At 47.0% G+C, this 12,607-nt stretch overlaps 2 protein-coding genes across 9 annotated transcripts in view; one reads left to right on the top strand and one right to left on the bottom strand.

Annotated features, from left to right (window-relative positions):
* The window catches only part of TTC23 (tetratricopeptide repeat domain 23), a 101,883-nt gene extending 97,427 nt beyond the window's left edge, over positions 1-4,456 (top strand). For 5 of the 7 annotated variants that reach the window (XM_032252827.1, XM_032252826.1, XM_032252829.1 and 2 more), the window contains 2 exons: positions 1,266-1,348; positions 2,462-4,456. In XM_032252827.1, coding sequence (XP_032108718.1) covers positions 1,266-1,348; positions 2,462-2,579 — 201 coding nt within the window. In that variant the 3' untranslated portion in view covers positions 2,580-4,456. Of the gene's footprint in view, positions 1-1,197; positions 1,360-2,461 lie in introns of those variants that run through there. The other 2 variants (XR_004261151.1, XM_032252830.1) reach the window with 2 other exon arrangements.
* Positions 4,457-5,065: 609 nt separating this feature from the next.
* Positions 5,066-12,607, bottom strand: part of SYNM (synemin) — a 30,354-nt gene continuing 22,812 nt past the window's right edge. The window contains exons 4-5 of one of the 2 annotated variants that reach the window (XM_032252824.1): positions 8,861-11,298; positions 5,066-7,924 (exon numbers count right to left, since the gene is read on the bottom strand). In XM_032252824.1, the coding sequence (XP_032108715.1) occupies positions 7,631-7,924; positions 8,861-11,298 (2,732 nt within the window). In that variant the 3' untranslated portion in view covers positions 5,066-7,630. Of the gene's footprint in view, positions 11,299-12,607 lie in introns of both variants that reach the window. The other variant, XM_032252823.1, reaches the window with a different exon arrangement.

Genomic DNA, 12,607 nt, shown 5'->3' with positions numbered 1-12,607 from the left:
CTACCTCAGGATCATAAAGATACTCTCCAGTCGTGCATGGTGGCTCACTCCTGTAATTCTAGCACTTTGGGAAGCCAAGGCAGGTGGACTACCTGCAGTCAGGAGTTCGAGACCAGCCTGGCCAACATGGTGAAACCTCATCTCTACTAAAAATACAAAAATTAGTTGAGCATGGTGGCAGGCACCTGTAACCCCAGCTACTCGGGAGGCTGAGGTAGGAAAATCTCTTGAACCCAGGAGACGGAGGTTGCAGTGAGTTGAGATGATGCCACTGCACACCAGGCTGGGCGACAGAGTGAGACTCTGTCTCAAAAAATAAAAAAAGATAATGTTCCAGTATTTTCATCTAAAAGCTCCAAGTTTTCTATTTCACATTTAGTCCTTTAAATCTTTCTGGGTTTAATTTTTGTGTTTGGTTTGGGGTAGCAATTCACTTTCTTCCATTTGGAAAACCAGCAGTCCCAGTACCATTTATTGACCTGCCCACCTCTTCCTGACCAATCCTGCAAGGCCAGTTCTGTCATCTGTCAAGGCTTGGTCTGTCTGCTGTGTTCCACTGGTCTCTGGGTGAAAAACGTGTGGTCTTAATTACTTTAGTTTTTTTAAAAAAGGGTCTTGGCATCCAGTAAAGCAAGTTCCCCTACCTCGTTCTTTCTCAAAACTATTTTGGCTATTTTTGGCACAACTTTAATCTTTCTCCTCTCCTTGAGTTTGCCCTAGACTAGTACAAGCAATCGAATGGCAAGACTTCAAGTAAGCAGAAAGGAAAAATCAAGCCAAAGCCAGCCCTGGATAATCCATAAGCTGAATATTTGACTCCTAATAACTAAGACATCTCTGTGTAGTAAAAAGTATAGAAAGCCCATATATTAATAAAAGTAGAATATGTGTTTACAAAAAACAAAAGCATTTTAAAACAATCTTTTCCAGGCTATAGCAAGGACCATTTAGAAATAGAAACTGGAGCCCATCCACTGGTCAGTACCAAGGTTCTTGTCTTTATTTTTTAAAATATGATTTTTAAATATATTTTTTGCATACAGATAATCACAGAGTTTTATGAAATAGTGCTAAAACTGTATGTTTTTGCCTAGAACACTCAGGACATGCAAATTAAACGTCAGACCGTCACTAGGAGAACATGCTAATTCCATCAGAGCAGGGTCTAAGAATGAAGTGATCTTTCTCTCATTCAAGGGAGACTGTATTTTCCTGCTCTCAGCGACATTTCTGTAGCCTCATGATTGCTGCTTGGTGTTCTACAGTGTCTCCAGATCCAGACTTTCTTATATGGACCGCAGGACAAAAGGACTCTGGCCACCCAGCAGGCCATGGGCATCCTGTCCATGTGAGTTGGCTTCCCTCACACTTTCTCTGAGTATCTCATTCCCTTTCCATTCAGAATCTCAAGAGGAAGCTGTTTCTAGAAGGTTCTATGGTTCTGCCCAGGTATTTAGAAAGAATTTGTCCTTTAAGTCAGAAATATTTGCTGGATGTTGTCCTCCTGCAGACTAGCCCCCTGCAGGCTAAGGCACCCGCTGCAAGGGGTGGGCCCTAGAGCTCCTGTGGCCTCCTGCAGCCCTGCTTCCAGCTTCCCTCTGCCCTCGGATGCCTATCAGGACTGGAGCTGGAGAGTTCACTGACTTGACCTTGAAGGCTGCCCCCCATGTCCTTTCTCAGCCTGAGCAGAGGCCCAGCAATCTGCTGTGGAGGGCCCACCTCACAGAGCCTGGTCCACAGGGAGCATCCCTAGGGTTACCCGAGTCTGTGCTCCAGGGAACAGGGCCACAGCCTGCAGCAGAGACTGAACGTGGCCAGCAGGGCAACATACCCTTTGAGAGCAAGCAAGGTGAGCCAGGGAGGCCTCCAGCCCAGCCCGGACCATCCTTCTCACCCGTGGCCTGCTCACCAAGCCAGCTAAGCATTGATTGCCTCAGCTCAGTGAGGATGGTCACAGGGGACTTTAAAAGATGGGAAGGGCCAGGCGAGGTGGCTCATGCCTGTAATCACGGCACCTTTGGAGGCCGAGGCAGTGGATCTCTCGAGGCCAGGAGTTTGAGATCAGACTCGCCAACACAGCAAAACCTCGTCTCTACTAAAAATACAAAAATCAGCCGGGCATGGTGGCATGTGCCTAATCCCAGCTACTCAGGAGGCTGAGGCAGGAGAATCACTTGAACAGAGGGGTTGGAGGTTGCAGGGAGCTGAGACTGGGCCACTGTACTCCAGCTTGGGTGACAGAGTGAGACTCTGTCTGAAAAAAAAAATAATAAAAAATAAAAGATGGGAATAAAACATCTCATGTTCTATGCTCTCGTGCCACAATTCTCCCCTCATGTATATCCCCTCCTGAGGCTTCTCCTGAATGGGTCTGGACACCTGCTGGGCAGCAAAGGCTGGATGGGAACAGTGTGGGAGGCTGAGGGGCACCACACTCACCTCACCCTCTGCTTGTCTGCAGGGCCCCCGAGATTGCTGTGAAGCCAAGGCAGGCATCGAAAGGCAAAGTGGCCTTCTGCACCAGCGTCCCTCAGGACACCATGCTGGGGAAGGCCCGGCCCAGCACAGCAGCAGACTGAGGCCCCCACCCTAGGACATTCCTGGGCACTGCCAATTAGGGTGCTGTACACATCTGTCTCCACCTAGAAGATGGAATTCAACAGTCAGCATACAGATTTCCAAGGCCAACTGTTGGCTCCAACATGCAACAGTGAGACCGAAAGCCTCCTGTGGGCCACATTGTGAACTGTGGATGCCCTTCAGTGTGATATATGCTAGAAAGCATTTTTCTTTTAATCACCTAAGTGTTTTTTCTTGCCAGCAAGAATTTTTACCCATCAGCACTACTGTGGCTGAAACTTCTCTTCAAAATTTCAGAGCGGCCTCTGCAGGAGTCAGCCTGGCATCTACTGGTACACACAAATCCTTGCATAGGTCTGGAGTCAGATCTGGAACACTGAAATTCAGAAAGAAGCCCTTTCTTATAGGAGGTTAACAGGAATCAAGAATAACATGAGAAGAAAATGCTAATAAAGGGAAACTTGAACGCACTGGTGTCGGCATGTGTTTTCAAAGTGCAGCCTGCCTCGGAGTTCCTTGGAGCCTGAAAGGGGTTCAGAGACAGCGCCCTTTATGTGTGTCCTTGGTTACTCTTTGAACTGTGTTGAGCACCTGGTCTGTACCAGGCATGTGCTAAGAACTGGGGGCACGGCAGTAGACAAGACACAGTCACAGCCCGGCACAGCACCAGGAATTAGGTCTATGCTGGTGGGATTGGTAGGCAGCAGGGGCAGCACCCATGAGAGCGAAAGAGCAGAGTAGGAGGGGCAGGAGGCCAATGCAGCGGACTTGGTGCGCCTGACTAGGCCTGGGGCCGGGAGGCAGGTGTAAGGGACTGAAAAGAAAGGCCAGCAGGAGGCTGCTGGGGGGTGGCACTGATTCCCTGCTGCTTCGCATCCCTTGTCTGGCCTCTACTGCAGGCAGGACAAATCTGGACACCACCTGGAGCTGCTTCCTGAGTTGACACACTGTCATGTGCACAGCAGTCTTCAGCTCCTTGGAGGGACGCCTTAGTCATGTGAGGATGGCCAAGTCTAATAGGAAGCTTTGAGCATGTTTCTCCACAATGTCAAAGATGAGAGCCACTGCCGGATCAAGATGGATGGAGCACCCAGGAGTAGGGATGCAGGTGTGGGCAATGCATCCCTTCACTTCCCTCCCCTCATCCCACAGACCATGGCCAGTGAGGCTGCAGGCCAGTACTAGGATGGCAGCAGATTGCAGCACAGGGCCCTCCCCTCCAGCCCCCTGTGGGACATCCAAACCATCCTGGGGCCATCTGTGCAGGGCCCCACCTCAAGAATTGATGGGGAAAATAAACTCAATAGAGCCACGACAGGGTAGAAAAAAGCAGGGTCCATGTCTTCCTCAGAAGCCTGACACCTGACCCCACAGATCATCCTTGCTGGTACACACTGGTCCCAGATCCTGGCCTGCGGGACATCAGCAGTGTGCTAAAAGGGTGTAAGATGTGGTCACTACTCACCCTGTGTCCTATCTAGTTGACACAGGTGGAGTCTGCTATGGGCTGAATGTTTGTGTGCCTCCAATTCATGTTGAAGCCCTAATCCCCAAAGAGATGACATTAGGACGTGGGGCCTTGGAGAGGTGATTAGGTCATGAGAGTAGAGCCCTGATGAATATGATTAGTGCTTTGTAAGAAGAGACACAAGAGAAATGATCTCTCTCTCCACCATGGGAGGACACAGTGAGAAGGCAGCCATCTGCAGGCCAGGAAGAGAGCGCTCACTGAGAAGTGAATCTGTTGGCACCTCGAGACTTCCCAGCCTCCAGAACTGTAAGAAATAAATGTCTCTCAGGTTATGGCTCCCTGTTATAGCAGCCTGAACTGAGAGTCCATGCTGGGTTTTTGAAATAAATGTGCATCCTAGTGTTACTTCTTCCTTTCTGTATTTTTTGAAAGGTATCTTGGAATCACAAAGGCTAAAACACATTTTTTAAATTTAGTGCCCCCACCCCAGGAAAGCATGAATTTAGGAATGCTCCCTCCAATGTTGCCCATCTGTTAATTCTGTTGACTTCAACAGGAGAGGAAGACTACAGCTACTTGTGTTTTTGTATTTTTGGTAAGGGGCTACAAACAGGTAAGGATATCTAGCTGCTCCTGTGTCTCAAACTACCTCAGTTTTTTCAAGCCCCTAAGAAATGGCCATGGCCATTTCTTGGTTAACCCTCCAATTTGCACTTATAATGCAACCAACTATGCCCAGGCCAGTCTTGGTTTTAGCACTCAGAGTCCCACATCCCAAGAAACCTCTTCATCCCAAACGGGATGGTTGGTGGTATCCTACTGGCACTAGTCTTTCAGGCTGTGATGACATGTTTACTCCAAATTGTCCAGGGTATATCTGAATACAAGCCAGTTGGCTTATACTCTGTCTGCCACGCTTTCTAGCTCTGTGCTTACAATATTGAGGAATTAGAAACTGGAACTTTACGTATGAATTCTGCCCAGTAATACTCTGCTACCCAAAAAACATGCATGTAAACACATAGATTCTTTATTTAGAATTTAAAGGAAACATCAAAAATCTACTTAAAATATTCATTCTCTTTAAGAACAATGTGGGTTTTTTCCTCAGATTTTTATTTTTGTACATTCTTGTGACACTTCCCATTGTAGGGAACAGGGGTTTAGCAAAATCAGCTTCTTAGATGATGCCATTCTAAATATACACCTTAAACAAACAATAGCAAAACAACCAGTGGGAAACTGGAAAACATTCAGTGAGTACTGTTTGTCTAAATAACAATAAATACAAAAAGACTGGTTGTGTTCCAGCCCCATCCAACCACAAAGTGATTTATCTTGTGTCCAGAGCGACTGGTTTTAAAGGACATGGAGCTTTGGGGTGACCTGTCACAATGTCAAGGGCACTCTCCTGGGTGATTCACAGATTTAGCAACCAACAATAGTTTGATTCCATACTCATAAATACTTCTGGCAGAATATTTCTCGAAGCTTTGTGTCCCAAACTTGCAGATGACAAGATCTAAGACATTTCCCAAAGTAAATACAAGTGGGTCATAACATTAATTACCTGTTTGCATCAGCTTCCATTTACAAGTCATGAGACCAGACACTGACATCAAACTGAGCCCACTTAGACTTAGACCCCTCACCGCCAGTCTTTCTGGTCATCAGACAGGAGACTGTCACCTTAACCAAATTCTCACCAATCAATCATCTATCCAAAAACCATTACCTGTTACAGATAAAATCAGCACATCTTTGTATTAGAAATGACAAATCTTTACAAAGCAGTCACCTCCATCCCAATCTGACAATCACTAGTTAATTTGGCAGATGGACAACAAAGGTTTAAACTTGCAATTCAAATCAACTTTCTTTCCATACTCTGATTCGCAGTGTTTTTCAAATGTCATCTGGAAAGCTGTGCTGCATTTCTCCTCCATTGACCGATTAAGAAAATGCACTCTCCAGAAACCGCCTGCGGTAGGCACTCCCAGGATCTGGGGAGACGTGGGCCCTGGGGGTCCAAGGGCCTCCACGAGTCTGAGAGGGAAGACCCTCCAGTGCCATCATTGTAGCCTGCCTGAGCGTGGGGCTACCTCAGTTTTACTCCTCAGTGTACTAGTCAGTGCTATGATACTGTGTTACAGAAAGTACAACTGAGACGACATGACGTGAAAGAAGCTAGCCTGGACTGGAAAAATGCCGTACTGCTAGCAATCCTCTTTCCATATGATGCTACACTTTACAGACGGAAGCTTTAAAAGCAATACCCACGTGTCCAATGAAGCATGCTCATCCCAGTATCTGAAACCCGGTGGTGCCTATCTACAGGTCCACGCTCTGCGGCCCATGAGTGTGGAGGCCTTTCTCACACCCCAGGTATCTCAGTGCTGGGCTGCAGAAGAGATACCCAGTTCCTTCCCCAAAACATCCTTCTATTTAATAGATTGTTTCTCTGGACAAAACACCCCAATTGCAATGACTTCTGTTGAAAGTGCAAAAAAGCTTCCGTGAGGTGGGTTCACGGTTGTTTTTATCTTTCACCCCTGAGCTCAGAAAGACCTGCATCCTGTGAATGGAAGGCTGGGAAAGGCGTCTTTAGGAGGCATGGTCCACTGTGTGTTTCCATTTTTCCTGCACACAGCCAACTTGCCAGTCCAGCTGCAGTCTGAGCATCAGCATTCTTCATTGCCTTCAAGGTCTACCTCCCCCCAGTGAAATGAAACATTTGGGTGCTGAGGGCTAAGATGCAGAGAAGCTCAAGTCTGCACAGTCTGATAGGAACTGGCCACTCCAGAACTTAGGCTATAACAAAAAAAGGGTGTTCAGACTGTGTGCTACTTAATGACCTAGTGCCAAAAAATGAAATGGTACCAATCCTCAGCTACCCTACCAGTGCAGGGGAACCTGTGCAAACAGAATGTGAAATACCACAACAGACTACAGCTGTCCTCTCCATAAATACTATATTTTAAAAAGTTCTGTATATAGAAAGCAATTCATTCGAGTCTTAAGATAAATTTAACTCTATATGGCAAGTAACTTTTTCCTAAAGATGAAATCATTTATTTAGCAAAAATTTTTTAACATAAACAGTCTGCTTATTTCCTACAATTTCTTTTTGAAAAGACTTTTTAGAAAGAGTCTAAAATGTATTTATTTTTCCCCTACAATGTTAGTTTATTATTTCATATTAGCACATGCAAGCAAAATTTACTCTTAAATATATTACTTTAATCTGGTTAATGTTTTGACATCTATAATTAACTGTTATTCAAACAGATGCAAGCCATGTCTGTGACCAGGTGCAAAACATAGAAATCACCTCCAGGAGTGGAGAGAAGACTCCAGGGAAAAAAAAAAAATGTTTTTTTTTTTTTAAATTGCAGTGTCTTTTAAGGCATGAATTAACTGGAAATCTTTATGGAGTAATATAAATTGACACTGCCTGGAGTACTCTCTAAGAAAGCAAAAAAGAGGAGATTTTAATGGACTCCCTGCGCCTTAAAATAAGGCCTTTGAATGTTGGTATGTTGCCAATAGGATACCATTAAAACAAAATGTTTCTGCTTATTAAAACCAATGCCCATCATTCTCCTCCTCCTCATTGTCTAGATAGAGGAGGGCAACTTTCTTTTCATCCGAAATCACTGACCTTTGGTCTACCATTCTTTGTAGCTGCACCTTCTTATCAAACATGGCCTGCTCCTTGCCCAGTTCTCCTTCCCCAGCAGAGGCCTTAAAGCTCACGCCAACTGCCTGATCATCCCTACTGTCTGTGTCTCTCCAGGTACCATGGTCAGACACACCGCGAGCTCCTGCTTCCTGTGTCCGGCTGCGGATGGCCTCTACGTTACTCACATCCATCTGAAAGGTAAACGAAGTTTCTTTGGGCCCTGGTGCAATGTGCCTAAGCGTTCCTCTGCTGTCTGCTAACTCCCCTAGCTCAGGGGAGGCCACTGAACCAGCAAGCACTAATGTTCTGGACACAGGTCCACGGATGACAACATGTTCAGAGGTTTCATTTTCTGTAGGACCTAGCTGAATGTGCCTAAAGGATCTGCTAATACCCGATGTCACTTCTGCCCCTGGCATGTCCCCTGCATTATCCTCCTGAGGAGATTCTGAAACGACACTTTGGAAGGTGCTCTTTTCAGTCATAAAGGTTTTTCTACCTATGGTATGACTATGAGTGGCCTGGGGCACATCTGCTGAGCTCTCCCTGTGCACAGTGCTCTCTGAGTCACCAGATTCCCCGGGTTGGGGAAGCAGCCCATGGTAAACTATCTGCTCGGTGGTCTGATGCCTCTGAGGCCCAAGGCTGATGTGCCTGATGGACGTGCTGCTCCCTGGCAACCCTTCCGTGTGTATAGAATCTCCTCTGACACCCAACTCCAGCTCGTCTGAAAGTGGAGCTGTGAATTGGATCTGCCCACTGAACCCTTCTCTAGGGCCTAACTGGAGTTGCCTTACAGAAATCTGGGTACCCACTGACTCTTCTGTTGCAAAATAATCACCAACCTTCCCTGCAGCAGAAATGGGGCCCTGAAAAATAATCTCCTTTTCAGCATGAAATTGTCTGGAGCCAAATGTGCTATGCCTCCCTGATCCATCCATATCTGCAGAAAACTCTGCCGGGCCAGGCTCTGGTGAGCCCCCACCCTCCGGACAGGCAGGGGCAGGGCCTCGGAAGATGACTTCTCTGGACAGTGGACTCTGATCGGGACTCAGCGTGACATGCCTCACAGACCGGCTGGCTCCGGTTGGGCTCACTGCCTGACTTAGGTCACCTCCCTCACTTACCTCCACCACTTCCACAGTGGGTCCTTCATATGACATTCGCTCAGTCCTCCAGACCTCAGAGGGGCCAAGTGTAATGTGCCTTGCAGCCTGACTCACATCCTCCAACACCTGTGACTGGGCAAAACCCGTGGGGCTGCTGACCTCCACAGTGGCCGACACTGGGCCCTGAGGACTGGGCCGTCCCGAGCTGTGAGTGGTGCGGCCCACATCCTCGCTCTCGCCTGAGGGGATGTACAGCTCCCTGGTGGCCCAACGCCTGAAGCGAACACCAGTGCCGGGGGCCTCTGCTCCATCTGCCTCATCTGGGCTGCCGGGCGCAGGGCTGCGTTGCTTGCTCAGGCTCTCCCGAACCACTGACTCCACGGCTTTCTCCATCTCACCAGCCTCATCTCTGCTCAGCTCCTCTAGGTCTAACTGATCGGCATCCACGGTTTGTGAGAGGTTGACCTCAGCAACCAGGGTCACGGAGCCGCCACCAGCAGCCTGGATCTTCTTGACGTCCACGGAAACGCTCCCCGGCCCACCCTGCCCCTCACTGGTGAGGGCAGCCAGCTCTTCCCTCATGCGCTCGGGCAGGGTTTCCTCCAGCTGCCCGATGACCTCCACCAGCTGCTGCCGGGGCTCCTTGGTGGAGATGCCCTTCATGGAGGTGTGGAATTCATGGGGTATTTTAATTTCTTTTTCAATGACGGTGGCTTCAGCATGAAATTCACCACTTCTAGCTTGTTCTTTCCAGTGAGTGGAACCCAGGTCCCCCTCCAGAGAGGGCGCTGGCACATCCGAGGGCTTCACAACCTTCTCGCCCACTGCACTGTCCCTCTGTGTCCTCCTTCGAGTCCCCTGCACAATTTCATCCTGCCAAGAGTACCTGATGGTGGATTCCTCCTCGATGTGGATCTGCCCATACACAGAACCGTCATCTCTGTCATGCCCCCCCGGGTATTCATCTGGAGTTGACACAAAATAACTCTGCTCACCCTCCGAGTCACCTGCCTCTGTCACTTCTTCAACATGAGTCACATTCTCTTGGGGCTGCTTGGTCCTCTGATGCTGATTAACTGAGAATGTGACATCTCTCTCTCCATAACCTTCCTCTTCCTTAACCATCCCTCCAGAGCCTGGGGACACATCATCAACCTCCTCCACTTCAAATGGGACAGAAAATTCCTCTGGCGTCCCCCCACTGACATAGCTCACGGGCTCCTCGACGATCTCCACATTGACGACCTTCGCTCTGCCCTCCCTCCCTTTCAGGCCGAGGTTGATGATGTCTCCTATCATCTGCTCAGTGGACTTGCCTTTCAGCCCCACTTCCTTAATGTCCTTGCTTAAAAGGTAGTCCAGGCCAGCTTCATCGGAAACATCAATGTCCTCGGTCAGTTTAGACTCCACAACTATTTCGGTCTTCGTTTTCCTTTCCCCAGGAAGCTCTTTTCTGTCCACGTAAGTGACTTTTGTGTCTGGAAAAGAATCAGCAGATGCTTCTGTCTCTGGAGACTGAGTGAACTGCTTCAAGATGCTGGTAACGATGTTTTCTGCTACGGTTTCTGTCATGGAATCGCCTGGCAGAGAGCCAGGGGCATCACTGTTGCCCAACGTGAACTGCAGCTCTCTTGCTTTTGCCTCTCTACCGGTCCCGCCACCAGCATCCTTCACGGGCGTCTGCAAACTTTTCGGGGACACCTCTGCTCTTCTGTCCTGGGATGCTTCTAGACTAATCGGTATCTCTCTCTCTCGCACGCTTTTGTCCTTCAGTGGGTCCTTCTCCTTGGCCTTCTCCCTCATCTGCTGGCTTTCTCTCTGTCTCGCTTCTTTATCTAACTTCGTCAGTTCTTCCCATCTTAGGTTCCTCTCCTCGGAAGCCTTCTCTTTAGAATCGAACATTTTCTCTTCTGGCTTTGTTCGGATGGTTTCCGGTCTGTTTCTTTCTTGCTCCCTTGTGGCTTTCATTTCTGTTTTCTTTCCCAGAGTGACGGTCCTCTCATTCGGCCGTGTGGTTTCCAAAGCACTTGCCACCACATTGTCTTGGCGTTCCCGGTACGACTGGCGGGCAACAGTGGAATCTTCAGCTATGTAAACAGGGACCTCCCTTGTATCTCCAGCTTTTGGTCTGTCAAGGAATGTTTTCACTTGAGCCTCAGTATTTCTTAAAAGGCCATAGGTTGGAGAGAAAGTTCTGACACTGGTTTGACTGTTGACGTAAGAGTTTTCCTGCTGGGTAGTGGTCGAGGAAGAATATCTCGAGCCCAGGAAGCCTCTTCTGGCAGCACCTCCAATAGATGTGGCCGTCTGAGATCCCCGGTGCCCTGACAGGCTAGAATACAGAGCTGAGCCGTGATTTAAACTCGCCAAAGGTGCTTTCTGCCTTGAAAATAGATTTCTTTCATTTTCCCTCTGTAATACTGAGTCGGTATAATGATAGGATTTCTTTCTGAATTCTGTAGAAATTGAATAAACAGTTCATTAAAATGACAGGCATCATTACCCTTTTCCATCTAAAAGCATCATTGCAGGTCAAATCTCATTCCATCATAATAAATATATATTGTTACCACAGAAAGCTCATCATAAATAAGTTATACTCAGTGCTCAAATTATTTTTTGGCCATTTACAAAATCCTGTTACAATAAAAGGTAGCACTACAAATACTTTAGCCTAACACGTTTCTCCAGTTACTGATGTTAAAATACTCACTCATCTTAACATTAATCGTAAAGCATAATGCAAATGCCATATAGGTCAGAGGTGCTAGTTTTTGTGGCTAAAATTTCACAATCTTATATTTTTAAATCAGTAATTTCTGCTTTGTTAAGTTTGATTTACTACTTCAGCAAAGAAGAGCTCTATAATTACAAAGTATGTCACTATTAAACACCAAAAGCATTATCCTCCACTATTTAATATGCTCTTATTTTTCACTGATTTCCATACAAGTATTAAATAATTTAACTTCCCGATTTCCATACAAATATTAAACACTTTAACTTTGTTTAGTTTTCTGATCTTTTATTTTTACACTTAACAACTTTCTCATCTGAAAAGGTGCCTGTGTTCTCAGAAACACCCCGATCTGTCTTAGTGTCATGACCCTGAAGTTGGGAGGCAGTCCTCAGGGCTTCCAGCTTTGCTCTAGGCTGTTTGCAGAGTGCTACCCTTTGAGGGGTACAAACCCCAGCAAGGTAAACTGCTCTTCAGGAACGGCAGCGGGCGGTTAGAACGTAAGCAGGAGCACCATCCATGCTGAGAGGGCCCCAGTGTCCACCCACACCCTAGCTGGATCAGCGGAGACAGGGCCTTCTCTCTCCCTTATGGCAGCCAAGGCCAGAGGCCTTCTTTGGACAGATTCTAAAATACAGGGAAGAGACCAGACCAGGACATTTTCTACAAAGCTCCTCTTTTCAGGTCAACTGAGAAGTCCCGGAAGATGAACCCTAGGAAACAGTGCAGGAACCATCTCATTTATAATTAAGATTCAACAGGAAATATGGAAGATTACAGGCTGGGTTTAGACCTGTCAGCTAGTGAGCAAGGGGCCAACATTATTTTATGCAATATTACAAAAGAAACACAAGCACACTAATAAGTATTGATAAATTCACTATCTAGGAATTTACCTGCACATTCATTCAATAGAACAGAGCTATCTGGAAGCTCAAAGTCTAATAAAAGAATTCACAATTAATAATTTTTATTCTAAAGCTTTTGGCATAATATGTAATTGCCAAAATCCATTTAGTTTACAAACA

The sequence above is a fragment of the Sapajus apella genome, unplaced genomic scaffold (assembly GCF_009761245.1).
Source record: "Sapajus apella isolate SASKATOON/1434 unplaced genomic scaffold, GSC_monkey_1.0 scaffold80, whole genome shotgun sequence".
Lineage (NCBI taxonomy): Eukaryota > Metazoa > Chordata > Mammalia > Primates > Cebidae > Sapajus > Sapajus apella.
This window is presented reverse-complemented; position numbering and strand designations above follow the sequence as displayed.